This window comes from Gallus gallus, chromosome 19 (assembly GCF_016699485.2).
Source record: "Gallus gallus isolate bGalGal1 chromosome 19, bGalGal1.mat.broiler.GRCg7b, whole genome shotgun sequence".
In the NCBI taxonomy this organism is placed as follows: domain Eukaryota; kingdom Metazoa; phylum Chordata; class Aves; order Galliformes; family Phasianidae; genus Gallus; species Gallus gallus.
Genome location: NC_052550.1, coordinates 9,662,903 through 9,676,266, shown reverse-complemented (window position 1 = coordinate 9,676,266; position 13,364 = coordinate 9,662,903). Strand labels below are relative to the sequence as shown.

Sequence of the window (13,364 nt, the reverse complement as noted above, 5' to 3'; positions counted from 1 at the left end):
CAATTTTTATTCCTCCCTGGCTGGGCTTTACAGAACTACAATAATTGAGAAACAAAGATGTGTCATTTCTGCTGCAGGGAGCAGCTCACTCACAATGCACAGTGCCCGCCTGTCCATGTTTGGAACACAATAGTCAGCACATAAGCATGAAGGCCACCAGGAATTGTGCTGATGAATGAGATCTTGGTAGTAGTTGCAGATGCTTGTGACTGAGCTGAGCCTGCAGGGACATCGCTGCAGGGTAACAGGGGTAGCCTGAAGCAGCTTCGTGTGACAGGCACTTGGGGGTGGACGTGCAGGGACGGGTGCTGCCCAGTGCTTGCTGGCTGTGGGGCTGTGCTGGCCTCAAGGCTGGGGGGCACTTCGGCTCTGCGGCCCACCTGTGTGCCCTGCAGGTAAGGCAGGATGAACTGCTTGTGCTTTAGTTTGGCTACAAGTGTGTGGGGGGGGAAGGTCAAACCACAATTTTGTAACACTTGCTTTATTCAGAGCAAAGATTTATTTGCTGAAAAGATTCCTATGTATCCAGGATTTCATTAGCATAATGTGCACTTTTTTTTTCCTTGCTGGTTGCATAAACTAATACAGAAACAGTTGTTAATACTAACAATCTTTAATTAATTTAATAGGAATTCTGGAAGACACTCTGATAGAAAATATTTAAAAAAAATTTTTACTGTACAAAGTTTACAACACATTTGAAAAGAAAAACGTGTCAATTTTCACCATATTACATACTCCATTTACATTCACTATTGATGTGTGGCTATTGTAGCAGCACTGTACAGCCAGCTTCACATTTACACCTCTACAACAGGACAGGCTTACTGCACTTCACGCCTCACACCAGCACACGAGGAGACAGCAGACGTGGCCATAAAGCAGTGTGACCCAATGCCTGCTGCTCAGCTGGGACAGAGGGGTGGGAGACCCGACTTCATTCACAGCTGTACAGCTCAGCAGGTTCTGTTTGATTTCCATGCCTTACACAGCTGACTGCAACACATTATCCAGACAGCAATTGGCCCTGCTCTCTGGTACGCTGGGTTTTGCTTTTACGTGCCATTTATGGGATTTAAACACAAAACCAAGGAAGGCTGAGACTGAATCTCAAACTTTATGGTTTAAAGGCAAGCTTTGAAACCCTTCCTGCAGCAGGATAGCATTCCGTCAGCCTGCAGTGCTCATAGGTCAGCCCCATCTGCTTTTAGCACACTGCGAAGTGCAGCACAAAGGGACAGGTGGCCCTGCTGACACAGGTAAAGCTGCCTTGCTGGGAAGCAGGGCCAGCACAGCATTCTGCCTGCAAACAGCCTTCACAGCTAGGGTTTGGACCTCATGTGAGGGCAGTTGCATAGGGAGAACATTTTTTGGTTTTTAATTTTATTTTGTTGTATTTGCAGTGTGTGCCGAGGGGCCTATTTGCTGTACTGAGGTGGTGAGAGGGAGGTCAAGAGAACCATGTGTCCATGCTTGGCTACCACCAAACCAATTTTGTTTTATATTTCAGACACATTTTAAAATCACCATAGCACAGTGTAGGAGTAGGAGAGAAGCCCTCTGCTCAACAGAACTTTTTTTTTCCCTCCACTTGATTTTCTCCAAGTCAGCTGCCTGCAACCAAACTGAGTGCCTGTCACTTTGTGTGCCTTGTGGAGGACTTCAGAGCTCTTCCCTCTGTGATCCACATTTTAAAGCCTTGTAATGGTGGCAAAAGATATAAAAGAGGCATGTAATGTACTAGTGTGACTGGAGGAATGGAATTTGATGACTTCCAGGCAGTCCTAATGAACTACCTCAAAAATGAAGCAGCGCAAGGACAGAAGGGCTCTTTAATGTTCGCTGTGTAATTAGAGTTGTCCTGCGGCCCTGGCTGACAGGCAAAGGCAGAGGAATAAGAACGGGAGGTGTGAGGGAACATTTAATGCAGCTTGCAATTCATTTGTGAGTGAGATAATGCATCTGTCACCTTAAATGCAGTAATCAGCTGTGTCCTTTATCAGTCTGCATATTACACATTGTAGCATGTGGTTTCCTTTTGATTTCTGGGGGCTGGGTTTTTTTCTTGGTCTTAAACTTAACCTTTGAAACAGGTCTGAGCTGTTGGATTGAGTCAGGTTCTCTGGAACAAACCGTAACTTTCCTAGCTGCACGGGTTTTTTTGTTCTTAGTTTTCCTCAGAGCTACTGCTTAGTCCTAAATTTCTTAAATTCTTGCAGACTTATCTGACTGTCCAGGGGAGTGTATGCGTGCACAGGGGAGAGAATGAATCTCTTCAAAGGCTCTGTTTATCAGAACAGTATGTAACACATTGTTGAAGGATGGCTTTTTCCCTTGATTTTTCATCGCTCCCTGGAGCTCTATCTAGTAAAATGCGTTCTTCTACAAACAAGATGGAGATCAGTGCAGCAAGGGGTGAGATCTGGCAGTGCTGCTGGTTCAGGGGACTAAATGGGTTGTGCCTGAAGGTGCCCAGGAGCTCACCTTCTCCAGGGGCAGCCTGCCGGGGTGGCCCTGCCTGAGCATGGCTGGAAGTGGATGGACCCAGAGGTTCGTTCCCACCTCAACCAACCTGAGATTCTGGTGCATGGCAGTTGAGCTTTTCTTGTGAGTTCTGTGTTGAAGTGCTCGGTTCTGTGTTTCAATTGAAATAACTGTATGTTTGACAGCAAACATTCCAGTAAGAAGCAGATTTTTACTACTATAACTTAATTCAAGGTAACCCAGAGCTTGGACCAACCCTGCAGAAACAAACCAGAGTGTTTTGTGATAAGTGAATTATCAGTTTGGATAAATCACAATGCAGTAGATAAAATTTACCTTAACGAGAGAAAAACAATTTAAAGATCCCATCTCCTTGTATGAGATACATAACCATTCTGAAACAAAGCAGTTCCACTTGTCTTAGGGAAAGCTGCACTGAAGGCAGAAGATCGTTCCTATTTGAACCACAGACACAGAAAGGAACTAGAAAAAGGTTGGTTTCTCTTTGTGCTAGTTGAACAGCTGTAGTTAAATTGACTCACTGTTTATTATGTTTTTAAAAAATATAGTTCACACAAAAGTTATCATGTAAACATTCTTTAAATAACTGCTGGTGCTCAGGCAGAATTCACACTGTGAACAACAAAGGACTGTGAATTGACGGTCGTGTGGCTTTCAGCTGTGGCTGCACCAGTTTCATAGCTTGGAAGATTCAGTGAAGATTTCTTTGTGTGTGTAAGTAGGTAGATATTATCACAAGACAACTACACACCATGCTATATCTTTTGATTACTTGGTTCCAGGATTCCCAAGCCAAATCTCTCAAAGCGCAGGACAACTTTGCTACTGTTAATGCTGAAAAGAGTGGGGAAGGAAAGGAGAAGGGAGGGGAAAAGAATTATTTATTTACTGTTGGTTTTTCATTGTGGTTGTTTTTTTTTTCTCCCCTACAAAGCTACAGTCATAGAAAATGGGTTGGGTTCTGGTTTCATGCGGTGTGAGATCACCCAGCAGCATTTAAAAATTAAGCAGCAAACATTTGATTTATTTATGCTAACCTCATTACTGAAAGCATATGGCTCAAATTGGCAAAACAGGAGGCTTTAAAAGTACCTAGCCTAAGGTGGGTAGAAGACTGACAGATGTTTGGTTTCCTTGAAATAGAAATGGAGAAAAAAAATACTTTTCTAAGGATAAGGGGCATTCTGACAAAGTACAGCAATTGCTTCAAAAAACACATCTGCTTCTCTTTATAGCGTATAGAAAGTGAATAAAGATGTCTTTTCTTTCACCCTTAATCTGTTAGTGTAGCTAGAAACATTTTCACTTCAAAATGCCTTCCTACACGTATGTGCTAGGTGGCAACAAGGCAGGGAGCATGAGTACGTGAGGGCTTCCAGCAGACTCTTTCCAGTGCAGCATGCAGGGCTCTGACTTTCTGAGAAAATGACATGTAGGTGTATTTGTCCTCACTGAACGCAGTAAGAACCTCCCTGGCTCCTGCTGCATATCTGCCTCTGTCCTCGTCCTCTCTCCCTCAAATTTTCTTCAAAAAAGGAATGAAAAAAGACCTTTTACAAAAAGGCACATGTTTGCAGTGCTGCCTACAGTTCTGCAAAGTTCCTACTGCAAAGTCGAGCATTTTGCTGAACTAGGAATGTAAACAAAAGCAAATCACAGAACTCAAAACGCTGGATTTGCAAGTGAAGGAGAATGAGGAACTGAAGGGTTTCTCTGCTTTCCTCCTCTTCTGCACAGTGCTGTAGCTGATCCCAGTTTTGGATGCAGCTGGTGGTGGTGCATTCCCAGGTAGGCTAGGGGACTGCAATCTGCCCTGAGCACAGCGAGGGCTATCCTCCTTTCTATGCAAGAACTGTACCTGCTGTGTACACCCCTGACAAAGCTGACCCTTGGTTCAATGCAGGGCTGGATCTGGCCCTACAGGAGAACTGACTCAATCTGGCCCTTAAGTCGCGTTGGTTTGCAATGCAAGTGAAGTGTTCAGTTGCTGGCTCTGCCTGTGGAAAATGTACCTGTTATCTTGAGTCAAAAGCCACCACCTCAGACAGCAGCTAGGAAACTTCTCCCTTCTGCCTCCTGAGGCTTGCAGGCCACAAATGCCAGTGTCAGCCAAACCCCAATGCCTGGTTGGTCAGGGCAGAGCACCAGCTGCCTGCCAGGAGGAAGCTGCAGCCTGCTGCTGTGACTCAGAACGGAGAGGTGCTGCGTTGTTAGACAGTAACTTCTTGTAGGCCGGAGTTGTTATTCAAGCTAACAGCCCATGCCAAGCAGAAAAAGGCAGAAAAGGAGAATTCAGATATAATGTTGATTATGTCCGTGGGTTAATTTCGTGGTTTGTTTTCATTTTTTTGAATGGAAGGTGATTGTCCAAGTTGCTGGTTAGGATACAACACATGGAAGCATGCAAGGTGGACCCCATTATTGCACCAGTAGCTACAACCTACAAAGAAATATGGAAGGGAGGGGAAAAAGACACCATGAGAGTTAGTTTTCAGTTATTTTAAAGCAAGCTCTTGAAAACTACCTATTAGAAAGCTTACGGTAGTGTCAAGCAAGGGGTTAGTGCCGTATTTCCTCTAAGGAGTTGTCAGAGGGGATGTGACTGCCTTCAGTAGGTTTTGTATCTGGTTGCTAGTTGACACTGCTATAGAGTGCTTTCTAAGTGTAACCTGAATATTATGTAGTTTGCAGGAGACAAAAACCAACTGAGCTGCCTGCACTTTAATTTCAGTGAGCACTAATTCAGCTGTCAGCATTGATAATTAATAGTGGCACTTAAAGTACTTCTCTTCTATTACATGCTTTCAGCAGAGAAAAAAGCATTAATGTATGCAAATTTACATGAACCACTTGCAGTAGGAGGGGAGGATCTGTCTACCCAGGGAAAAAATAATTTGGGTAGCTGCTACATAAGGCATGGTTCCACAAGCTGTTCAAGAACTCCCTATGGAAACACTAACCCAAAATAATCACTTAGCAGATTACTCTGGAAATGAGCACTCTTGTGAAATGACTGCCCAAATGGGAAGCATTCCTTCAAATAACTTGAGTGTGATGTTAGGGACAATGCAGGACCCTCTGACAGTCTGCATGGGAATATTTAGGCAGCCTGAGCTCCCAGTCTGCACTGCAGTGTCTGACTAGGTGGATTGAAAGATATCAAGTTGGCTGTGAGAGTTGATGATTCAACACAAGTGGATCTGATAGCATGGAGAAATGAGAGCATGAAAGTGTTGACACAGAGCCATAATGGTGGAGGGCTCTACAGAAAAGGGCTTGTGTAGGAAAGGAAAAACTTTAACAGAGGGCACTGCCATCTCATGTAGATCTCCTGACAAAAGAACTGCTGTTGTCCATAAAACAATTTGAACTCCATGATCCTCTGAGACAAAAGATGACTCTTTTAAAAAATATATATATTGATGTGGGGCAAAGTTACCTTTCAAATCCAAGAATAAGAGACCCTCACTGATCATTGCACTCTGCAGCTTATCACGCTGGACCAGATTCTGTACCTGCCTTTGGTACTGACATCCTTCTCACTGCTCTAAGGACAGCATCGCTTGCTCTCTGACTCCCAGTGTGCAGAAAAGACAGGTTTAAGTTTACAAAGCTTTAGGCCTGAGGAGGAAAAAGAGCTGTTTCTCTTAATTTATGAATGATGGACAGATATTTCTAGCTCAAGTTCTGTTCGTTTCTCTTTAGATGCTTATTTAGAGAAAAAAAAACACTTAAAATATCAAGACAACTGAAATCCCCAGACTGAAGCTGTAACAGATCTGCTGGAGCAGGGAGTGGGCAGGCACAGAATGACATCTTACCTCCCACCTACAGTCACACCCCAGTGCATAGCAGAAATTGATGATGCAAATAACTGCCAAATCTAAGGATATCCCTGTTTTTTCATTGTATCTTTTTAAAACGAGTGCTGTAATATGAATATATACCTGTCTAACACATGGAAAAAATAGCAGACAGTTCTACTTATCAGCGAGTGGATAGTAAGCATTCAACTTTTTCTGGTAATAGTTTTCTTTTGTATAAAGGTGAGGCCATCTTTTAATGTTGTTAGACATTATAACAAGAGACAAAGGGTGAAATCTGCAACCAAACCCCAAAATAAAGCACACACACCAAGGCACAAAATGTCATGATGCTCACCATACAAGTAAACAGAAGCATTTGTTCAGTGATGATAACGTATTACAGGAAGATCATGAAGGGTTATGGTAAGGAAGGGGTAGATTAAACATCAAAAAGGGAAAGAAATAAGAAAATATTAAAGGAGCAGTTGAAGAAAATTTAAACCAAAGAAAGTATGTGGTAATGGGCACTGTTCACAGTCTGATCTCCCCTGACTTCGAGGCAAGCGAGACTGGGATCTCTTATTGTCTGAGTGATGGGTTATTCATGACACAGCAGACAAAAGGTTTTAGGCCCTATGGCTTTATACAAATCTATTCTGACCTGGATTTAGTTCTAAATTCTGGTCTCATCTATCATAACAGATGTCATAGGATGTTCAGTGAAGTATTTCTGAGGGGTCTCTCCCAGTTTTGTCAGTTTACTGATGCTTTATCTTGTGATACTTTTCTTTCCCACTTTCAACACAGGTCCTAAATTGGAAAGTATCATGATATGGCTAGGACTTGCGTTGCTACCTCTCATCTTTCCTTGATCCAAATCTTGACATGATTCCAGCTTATCCAGTCCAAAAGTAAAACTTGTTCCTAGCTGTCAATTTGCTGCCAAGCAATTTATAGATTCTGAAGATTTTAGTGTTCTTTTTTTCCTCCAGAGGTCAACTGTATTGAGCAAAGTGCTCCATTCCTGTATCTGTCTGTGCAATGTGGGCAGTCTTCCATACAGAGGAGGAGGGGTTTGCATTTTTTCCCTACCTGCTCCTTGAGGAAGGTTGCTACATTAAGACTCTTGCATAAATTGATGGTTCAGTTTAAAAGGGAAATGGCAGCATATTCTTTGGTGATTCCCTTCCTCATTCAGTACCAGCCATTAGAAGGGAAACTCTAATCCCTTTCAGGTCAGTGTGGGCACTTTCCAATAACGTTGGTAAATACTCTCTGAAACTGAACAAAGCTGGATAAATGATCTACAGAAGGAGGGAAGCAAATATGTTGAAGTAGGAAATTAACTGTCTGAAATGTGTGCGCGTTTAATTACATAATTTCCTACTAAGTAGAAAAGCAGAAAAGCACATTGTTACTCTGCTATTAAAGGCATGACAGACCCCAGGAAGGCAAAATTAAGCACAGGAATAGTTGGTTAGCAAATTCTGAGCAGCATAAGTGTTAACAACCGCAAGTACTCACTCAGCAGACTTCCAGAAGTGCCCTGGGTGGGAGAGCCGACGATTCAGTTTTGGCAGTTTTTCAAGCATATCCATGAGGACAGTGAAGCTAGGTCTCTCACTAAGATCAAATGACCAGCATGCTGAGAGAATTTCCTGCAAAGGATAGTTAAGGCTCATTATTTTCACTTAGTTCACATGTCAACTCTACAAACTTAGTGACTGATTGAGCAGTGTGACTTGTGACAGCCCAGCAAGAACTACTTTTTAAGCAGTTGTCTTGGACATTCTTAAAGTCAGTGTCCTGTGTACCACTGGATGTCACTTTTATATGACAATAACGGGAAGAGGCTGGTATGTCATTCTAATCTGTTCTCTCTCCTGCCCTTTATCTTCAGAATTATAGTAAAATAAGCAGCTCCCTCTTTTCCAGCAACCCTGGCAAACAGTTTTTTGGAAGGAATCCTGCAGCTGATGTACCTACATTGATTTCTTTCCCCAAACTAATAGTTGCAAGGATTTGTTTCACTCCTTCACCACTTCCAATTTGCCAGATGAGTGCCTCGGCAGGCTGGTTCTTGAAGGGCCATTCTCTTGCTTGGAGCTCATACCACACAGTCCTGCAACACAAACAGACAAATCAAGCCTTTGCCTGCTCTTAAGATGCAAAACTCTGACAGAATCCCAATTTCTTCAGAAAGCTCTGGAATGTAAATAAGGCTGTGCAGCAAATCCCTCCCAGCCCATTCACCCACCTCCTTGTCAAGCTGTCACACCCATGTCTTTCATAGTAGGTGAGGGAAATGCAGCCTAGCTGAATCTGAGTCTGACAGAAGACTGGCAAGGCTCAGGTCTGTATCATATCTCATTTAGAAAGTTCCAGTGATACTCTTCAGGTCTCTTCCCCTTACCCAAAGGCATAGATATCTGCAGCTTTGGAGAAAGGCAGCTTGTCTTCATCTTTCCCAGGGGCCATCTCACGAACAATTTCAGGGGCCAGGTAGCATAACCAGTCATGAGGCAGCTTCAATTCATTCTCCCTCCTGAGTTCAAAGGAAAGAAGTCATACTGAAACACAATATTAAATAAACTAAGAAACAGCACATGGCCAATAGTTGTGGTTTGCCTAATGCTGTGACTTTTCTCAAATGTTTTAGCTTGGCTAACACTCTCATTTTCTTGCCATATTAAAAAACATATGCAATTGTTGGCCTGACGCTCCAGCTCATTCTTGGGCTTAAAATTGTTTTTGTTTTGTGTTCTGAGACTCAATTCACGTTATTTTCTAGCTGTGTTCCACTGAAAGTGTAGAAAGGCCTCTATTTAAAAAAAAAAAAAGTGTATTCCAAAGTGTACATAGTAAAGGACCCAGATCTCCTCTCTTGCACTGTGCAACACATCGAAATGTGTCCCTGTTAGATTGGTTTTATCACCCCAGAAGTGGACCGAGCACTGAAACCTCCACCTACCTTCCTTCCTGAACCACACCCGAAATTCCAAATAGTCCAAAGTCAGTGATCACTACTTTCCCATTGTCATAAAAAACATTCTTGGATTTCAGATCCTTGTGTACAATCCCCTTTGCATGAAGATAGCCCATGCCCTGGAAAAAAAGTTTATATGCAGAGATGTACATTTTGTCTTATCTACAAGCCTCTAACTGGGCATGCTTTTCTTTCTAATATGTGTTTACTCTATTTACTCCAGCATAAACAATAAATTAAGTGGGGATGCATCAGCTTCCTCCTCTGTACAGCAGGGTTGCTGGGAGGGCACTTCTAATTGAAGCAGTAAGTGACTGTGAACTTTACAACTCTGAATAAGTGTGTATGTGTATGGACAAGGAACAACTGACACAAGCTTGCTCAGTAAATTCCTAGGACGCTACTGCCAGCAAAGAAAACAATAGCTTAAGAAATGCTACTTCAATTGAGCAATACTGAAAACAACCATGGAAAACTGCAAATCTGGAAGATAATGTCTACTTCAGAATGTAGCTGTAGTTACTAATAAAAGAGAAGAGACTGGGAAGGAAATCTGCCCTGCATGCATTTCTTCATGGTTGCCTTTTATCAAAATTCTCCCTCCCCAACCCCAGATAAGCAAAAATTCAATTTCTATCCCTACAGGTCTTCAGCTTACTGCCCCACTGAATTAGCAGTTTTCCTTCCTCCAGTTTCAAGTTTTTCCCTACTGCAGCATCCTGTAGTACAGCTATTGAACTTTCAGACCCTCTCCAGCTGTGCAGCCACTCAACACTTGCTGAGGTACTGCCCAGAAAACAGATGTCTCTGATAGCACAATGTATGCTTACCTTAATGATCTCCTGTGCTATCTGCCTGGTTTTGTTAATATCCAGGGATATCTTGGGGTCCCTTACAAATGAATAAAGTGTCCTTCCTTTGCAGAAGCTATAAGAAAGAGGAACAAGAGTCCTAAAAAGTATCTTTAAAACTTTGGAGGAACATAAAAATGACCACTGGATGCTCAAATGGTACTCTTATCATGTTGACAGAATCAGTCGTCTTCCCTCTGCTGAGCAATGCCATTTTCAATAATATAAATGGCTCAGTTGACATCTGTGTGGGTGCACACAATTGCAGCTGTCGCTAGCATTCAGTTATCGCTAAAGTGTGTTCAAGCAAATGCTTGTGTGTTTCCTCAGTGGCTCTGATCTCGTTATGCCCTTCTGACAAATAAGTCCAGTTTACAAAACCTGAGCACCAGCTTCTGCTGAGACTGCTGGTTACTTTATCCCACTTTTTAAGAATTCAAAAGACTTTAAGAGACTAAAAAATAAGAATTAAATTGTCAATAAATAAGCTCCGTAAGAGATGCCTCTAATATCCAAACCTCCAAGCAACAGAGGCTGCGTTTATGTCTTCCACTTTCAGACTACAGAAATAAATATATTTATAATACATGCCTATATTATAAATATACATTAAATATTTGTTATGCAAATATATAATTTACAAATATGTTTATAGAAATTTATTTTGTATTACTATTATAAATAAATGAGCAGGTGTAGCATTACCAACAGAAGTTGCTATATCCTTACCTAGTAATGATTGCTAAATGAGGAGGGTTCATGCATGCTCCCATGAAAAGCACCACGTTCTCATGCCGGGTCTGTCTGTAATTCATCACCTCCTTTTTAAAGAGCTTGAGATGATCCTGATTGTTCCCATCTATCTCCAGCAGCCTGATGGCCACTTCCCCATGCCATTTTCCCTTGTGAACCTTCCCCCATCGTCCTTGGCCAATGGGATCCCCCAGTTCAATCTGTTCAAAGGGAATGTCCCATTCCTGCAGGTAGACGCTGGTCTGGCTGGGTTTGCGATAAATCATCCCTTGCAAGTGCGGCCTTCTGTTTGGCAAATCTTCCACTTCATCCTCATCATCTTCAGGTTCTGATTTATTACTCTCAGGTTCTTCCACCTGTTTACAGAAAGAGAAAGGAAAAACATGCTGAGAGTCTGTTTTGAGAGGACTTGGGTAGGTTGATGTACCTATTTGACTACAGACCTAGAGATCTCTTCATAGGACAAAGTCATCTGAGAAGGCTATAAAAGGCATACACCTCCTCTGGGGATATGACTCAAGAACCACTTGAGAAACAGCAGGCAACTGAGTGAGCCAAAGACTTGAGAAGTATCACCTTAGGCCAATTAGAAACAGAACTTTCTGTTACAAGTACTTCATTGTTTCAGCCTGGCAACAAAACACCAACTGTCAGTAGAGATCTTTGCAGCATAGACAGCTGAGTGGAACTGAAGGCACAGCTAGTCTACACTCACAGCTCCACAGCTACAAGCTTCTGTTGCGTTACAACATGGCCTTTGGGATTACAAAAGAGGTATAAAAGGGGAAACCATAAAACGTACCTCTGCTTCATGTTTAACTCCATCTGTAACTGTCTGTTCTTTAGCACTAACAAGAGAAGACAGATTTGTAGTAAGAAATAAATAGGGTGCAGATAGTGAAAGCAGTATAGTCGATCATATCAAAGTAGAATCAATGCTCTACTTAATGACTAAGGACTTTCTAAGATTACTTTGGCAAATAAGAGACAAAGACTTTGAAGTGATTCTCAGTGTTTAAGTGGTAGGAATTCACTGGAAGTGGTGTGGCTGCATTAGTACAATGTGTTTCAGTAACAGATACTCCTATTTCCAGTACTACAGAAACACATATGGAGTGGTCAAGCAATTGTGAGTGCTAAGGTATGTAGGTTAAAAACATCACACCCTACAATTCAGATCCCTACAAAGATGTTAGCTTGCCATGCTCTTCCATGTTGTTTCAATCATGAAACCATCTACCTTTTATTTCATTGGACCTTCCTGATCTGGGAACATGCACACACAACCATAACTACATATTTGAAGGCACAGTCCCACTTAAAATAAATATTTTCAGCTTTACAAAACCAGAAATACCAGTATCACTCTTGCTGATTGAAATTATCCTGTAGAAGTTTTCAGATGATATGTTCAGCAGGCTATTGGTTTCGGTTATCACAATGCCTTCACGCTGACCTGAAGATTATCAAGTTAATAAAGATAAAACAAGCAGAACTTACTCAGTGTCTGCAGCGGTTTCTGGAGGCTGTGCTATTTGTGCAGGACTGGGAATTTCTGAAAAGCATGAAAATTACTATACATATTTTAGACTTAATTCCCTTATAGATCAGAATATTCAATATTGCAGTAATGGCTGTTTTACATGCCTTTATATCAACCAATCCCAGTTTTCTTAACATCCACTTATCTGTAACGTTTTGCAACGGCTGTCCTCATCTGTGAGCTGCTCACACTCTTTTAAATGGCCTTAAGCAATCAGAAATACTTGAATCCAGATGCCCCAGTTCTGTGAGGATTGATCTTTATTGCAGGTCATGCATTCCAACCATACTTAGTATGATCAATGTCACCATTGCACAGGAAATTCAGTTTGGGTTGCAAATCCTCGCAAAATTTAGAGTATAGTACTCTGTACCTGGCATCCTACATCACCAGTTCTCACTTTGGAAATAGACAAGCTGTTTCTGAGTGTTCGTGAACAGTGACCAAGAGCTTGCACATATGAATAATGTTGCATCGTTTTTAAACCCCATAGGCAAGAACATTAATTCATAAAGGTGAACTCAGCATTCCTGAACTGACAGCTTCCATTTATTCTAAGCATATAATCCCAAAAGACAGCCTTAACAAAAGAACACAGCTTTGAGTAGAATCTCACAGCAGAAATCTGTTGCTTTATCTGTTGTATTGGATACACTTCTTTTCAAAAGCAGAATTATCATTCTTGAGTAAGCATGCAGAAATTTACAAACAGTTACTTTCTGACAGCAAAAGCTAGTTAGTAGAATTAAAACAGTCAACTCACCTGGGAAGATAAACTGTTGTCTATGCTGAATATAGTAGGCAGCTTTTTGGTTAAAAAAAAAAAAGACAGCAAAAAAAAATACCAGGGAAAAACAAAACAAAAAACAAAAAACAAAAAACAAAAAACAAGTTAGAGGATCATCAGTAAGTGCCACATA

At 41.7% G+C, this 13,364-nt stretch overlaps 1 protein-coding gene across 4 annotated transcripts in view; it reads right to left on the bottom strand.

Moving 5' to 3' along the window:
- Positions 1–480: 480 nt before the first annotated feature.
- Positions 481–13,364, bottom strand: part of KSR1 (kinase suppressor of ras 1) — a 57,568-nt gene continuing 44,684 nt past the window's right edge. Inside the window, exons 9-19 of one of the 4 annotated variants that reach the window (XR_005841052.2) lie at positions 13,208–13,249; positions 12,402–12,456; positions 11,704–11,749; positions 10,878–11,257; positions 10,128–10,224; positions 9,283–9,416; positions 8,725–8,856; positions 8,298–8,433; positions 7,836–7,969; positions 5,945–6,126; positions 481–4,945 (exon numbers count right to left, since the gene is read on the bottom strand). Coding sequence is in view for 3 of the 4 variants with exons in the window: in XM_425413.8 (XP_425413.4) it covers positions 3,261–3,339; positions 7,836–7,969; positions 8,298–8,433; positions 8,725–8,856; positions 9,283–9,416; positions 10,128–10,224; positions 10,878–11,257; positions 11,704–11,749; positions 12,402–12,456; positions 13,208–13,249 (1,235 nt within the window). In the remaining variant the exon portion in view is untranslated. Of the gene's footprint in view, positions 6,127–7,835; positions 7,970–8,297; positions 8,434–8,724; positions 8,857–9,282; positions 9,417–10,127; positions 10,225–10,877; positions 11,258–11,703; positions 11,750–12,401; positions 12,457–13,207; positions 13,250–13,364 lie in introns of all 4 variants that reach the window. The other 3 variants (XM_425413.8, XM_004946781.5, XM_046902736.1) reach the window with 3 other exon arrangements.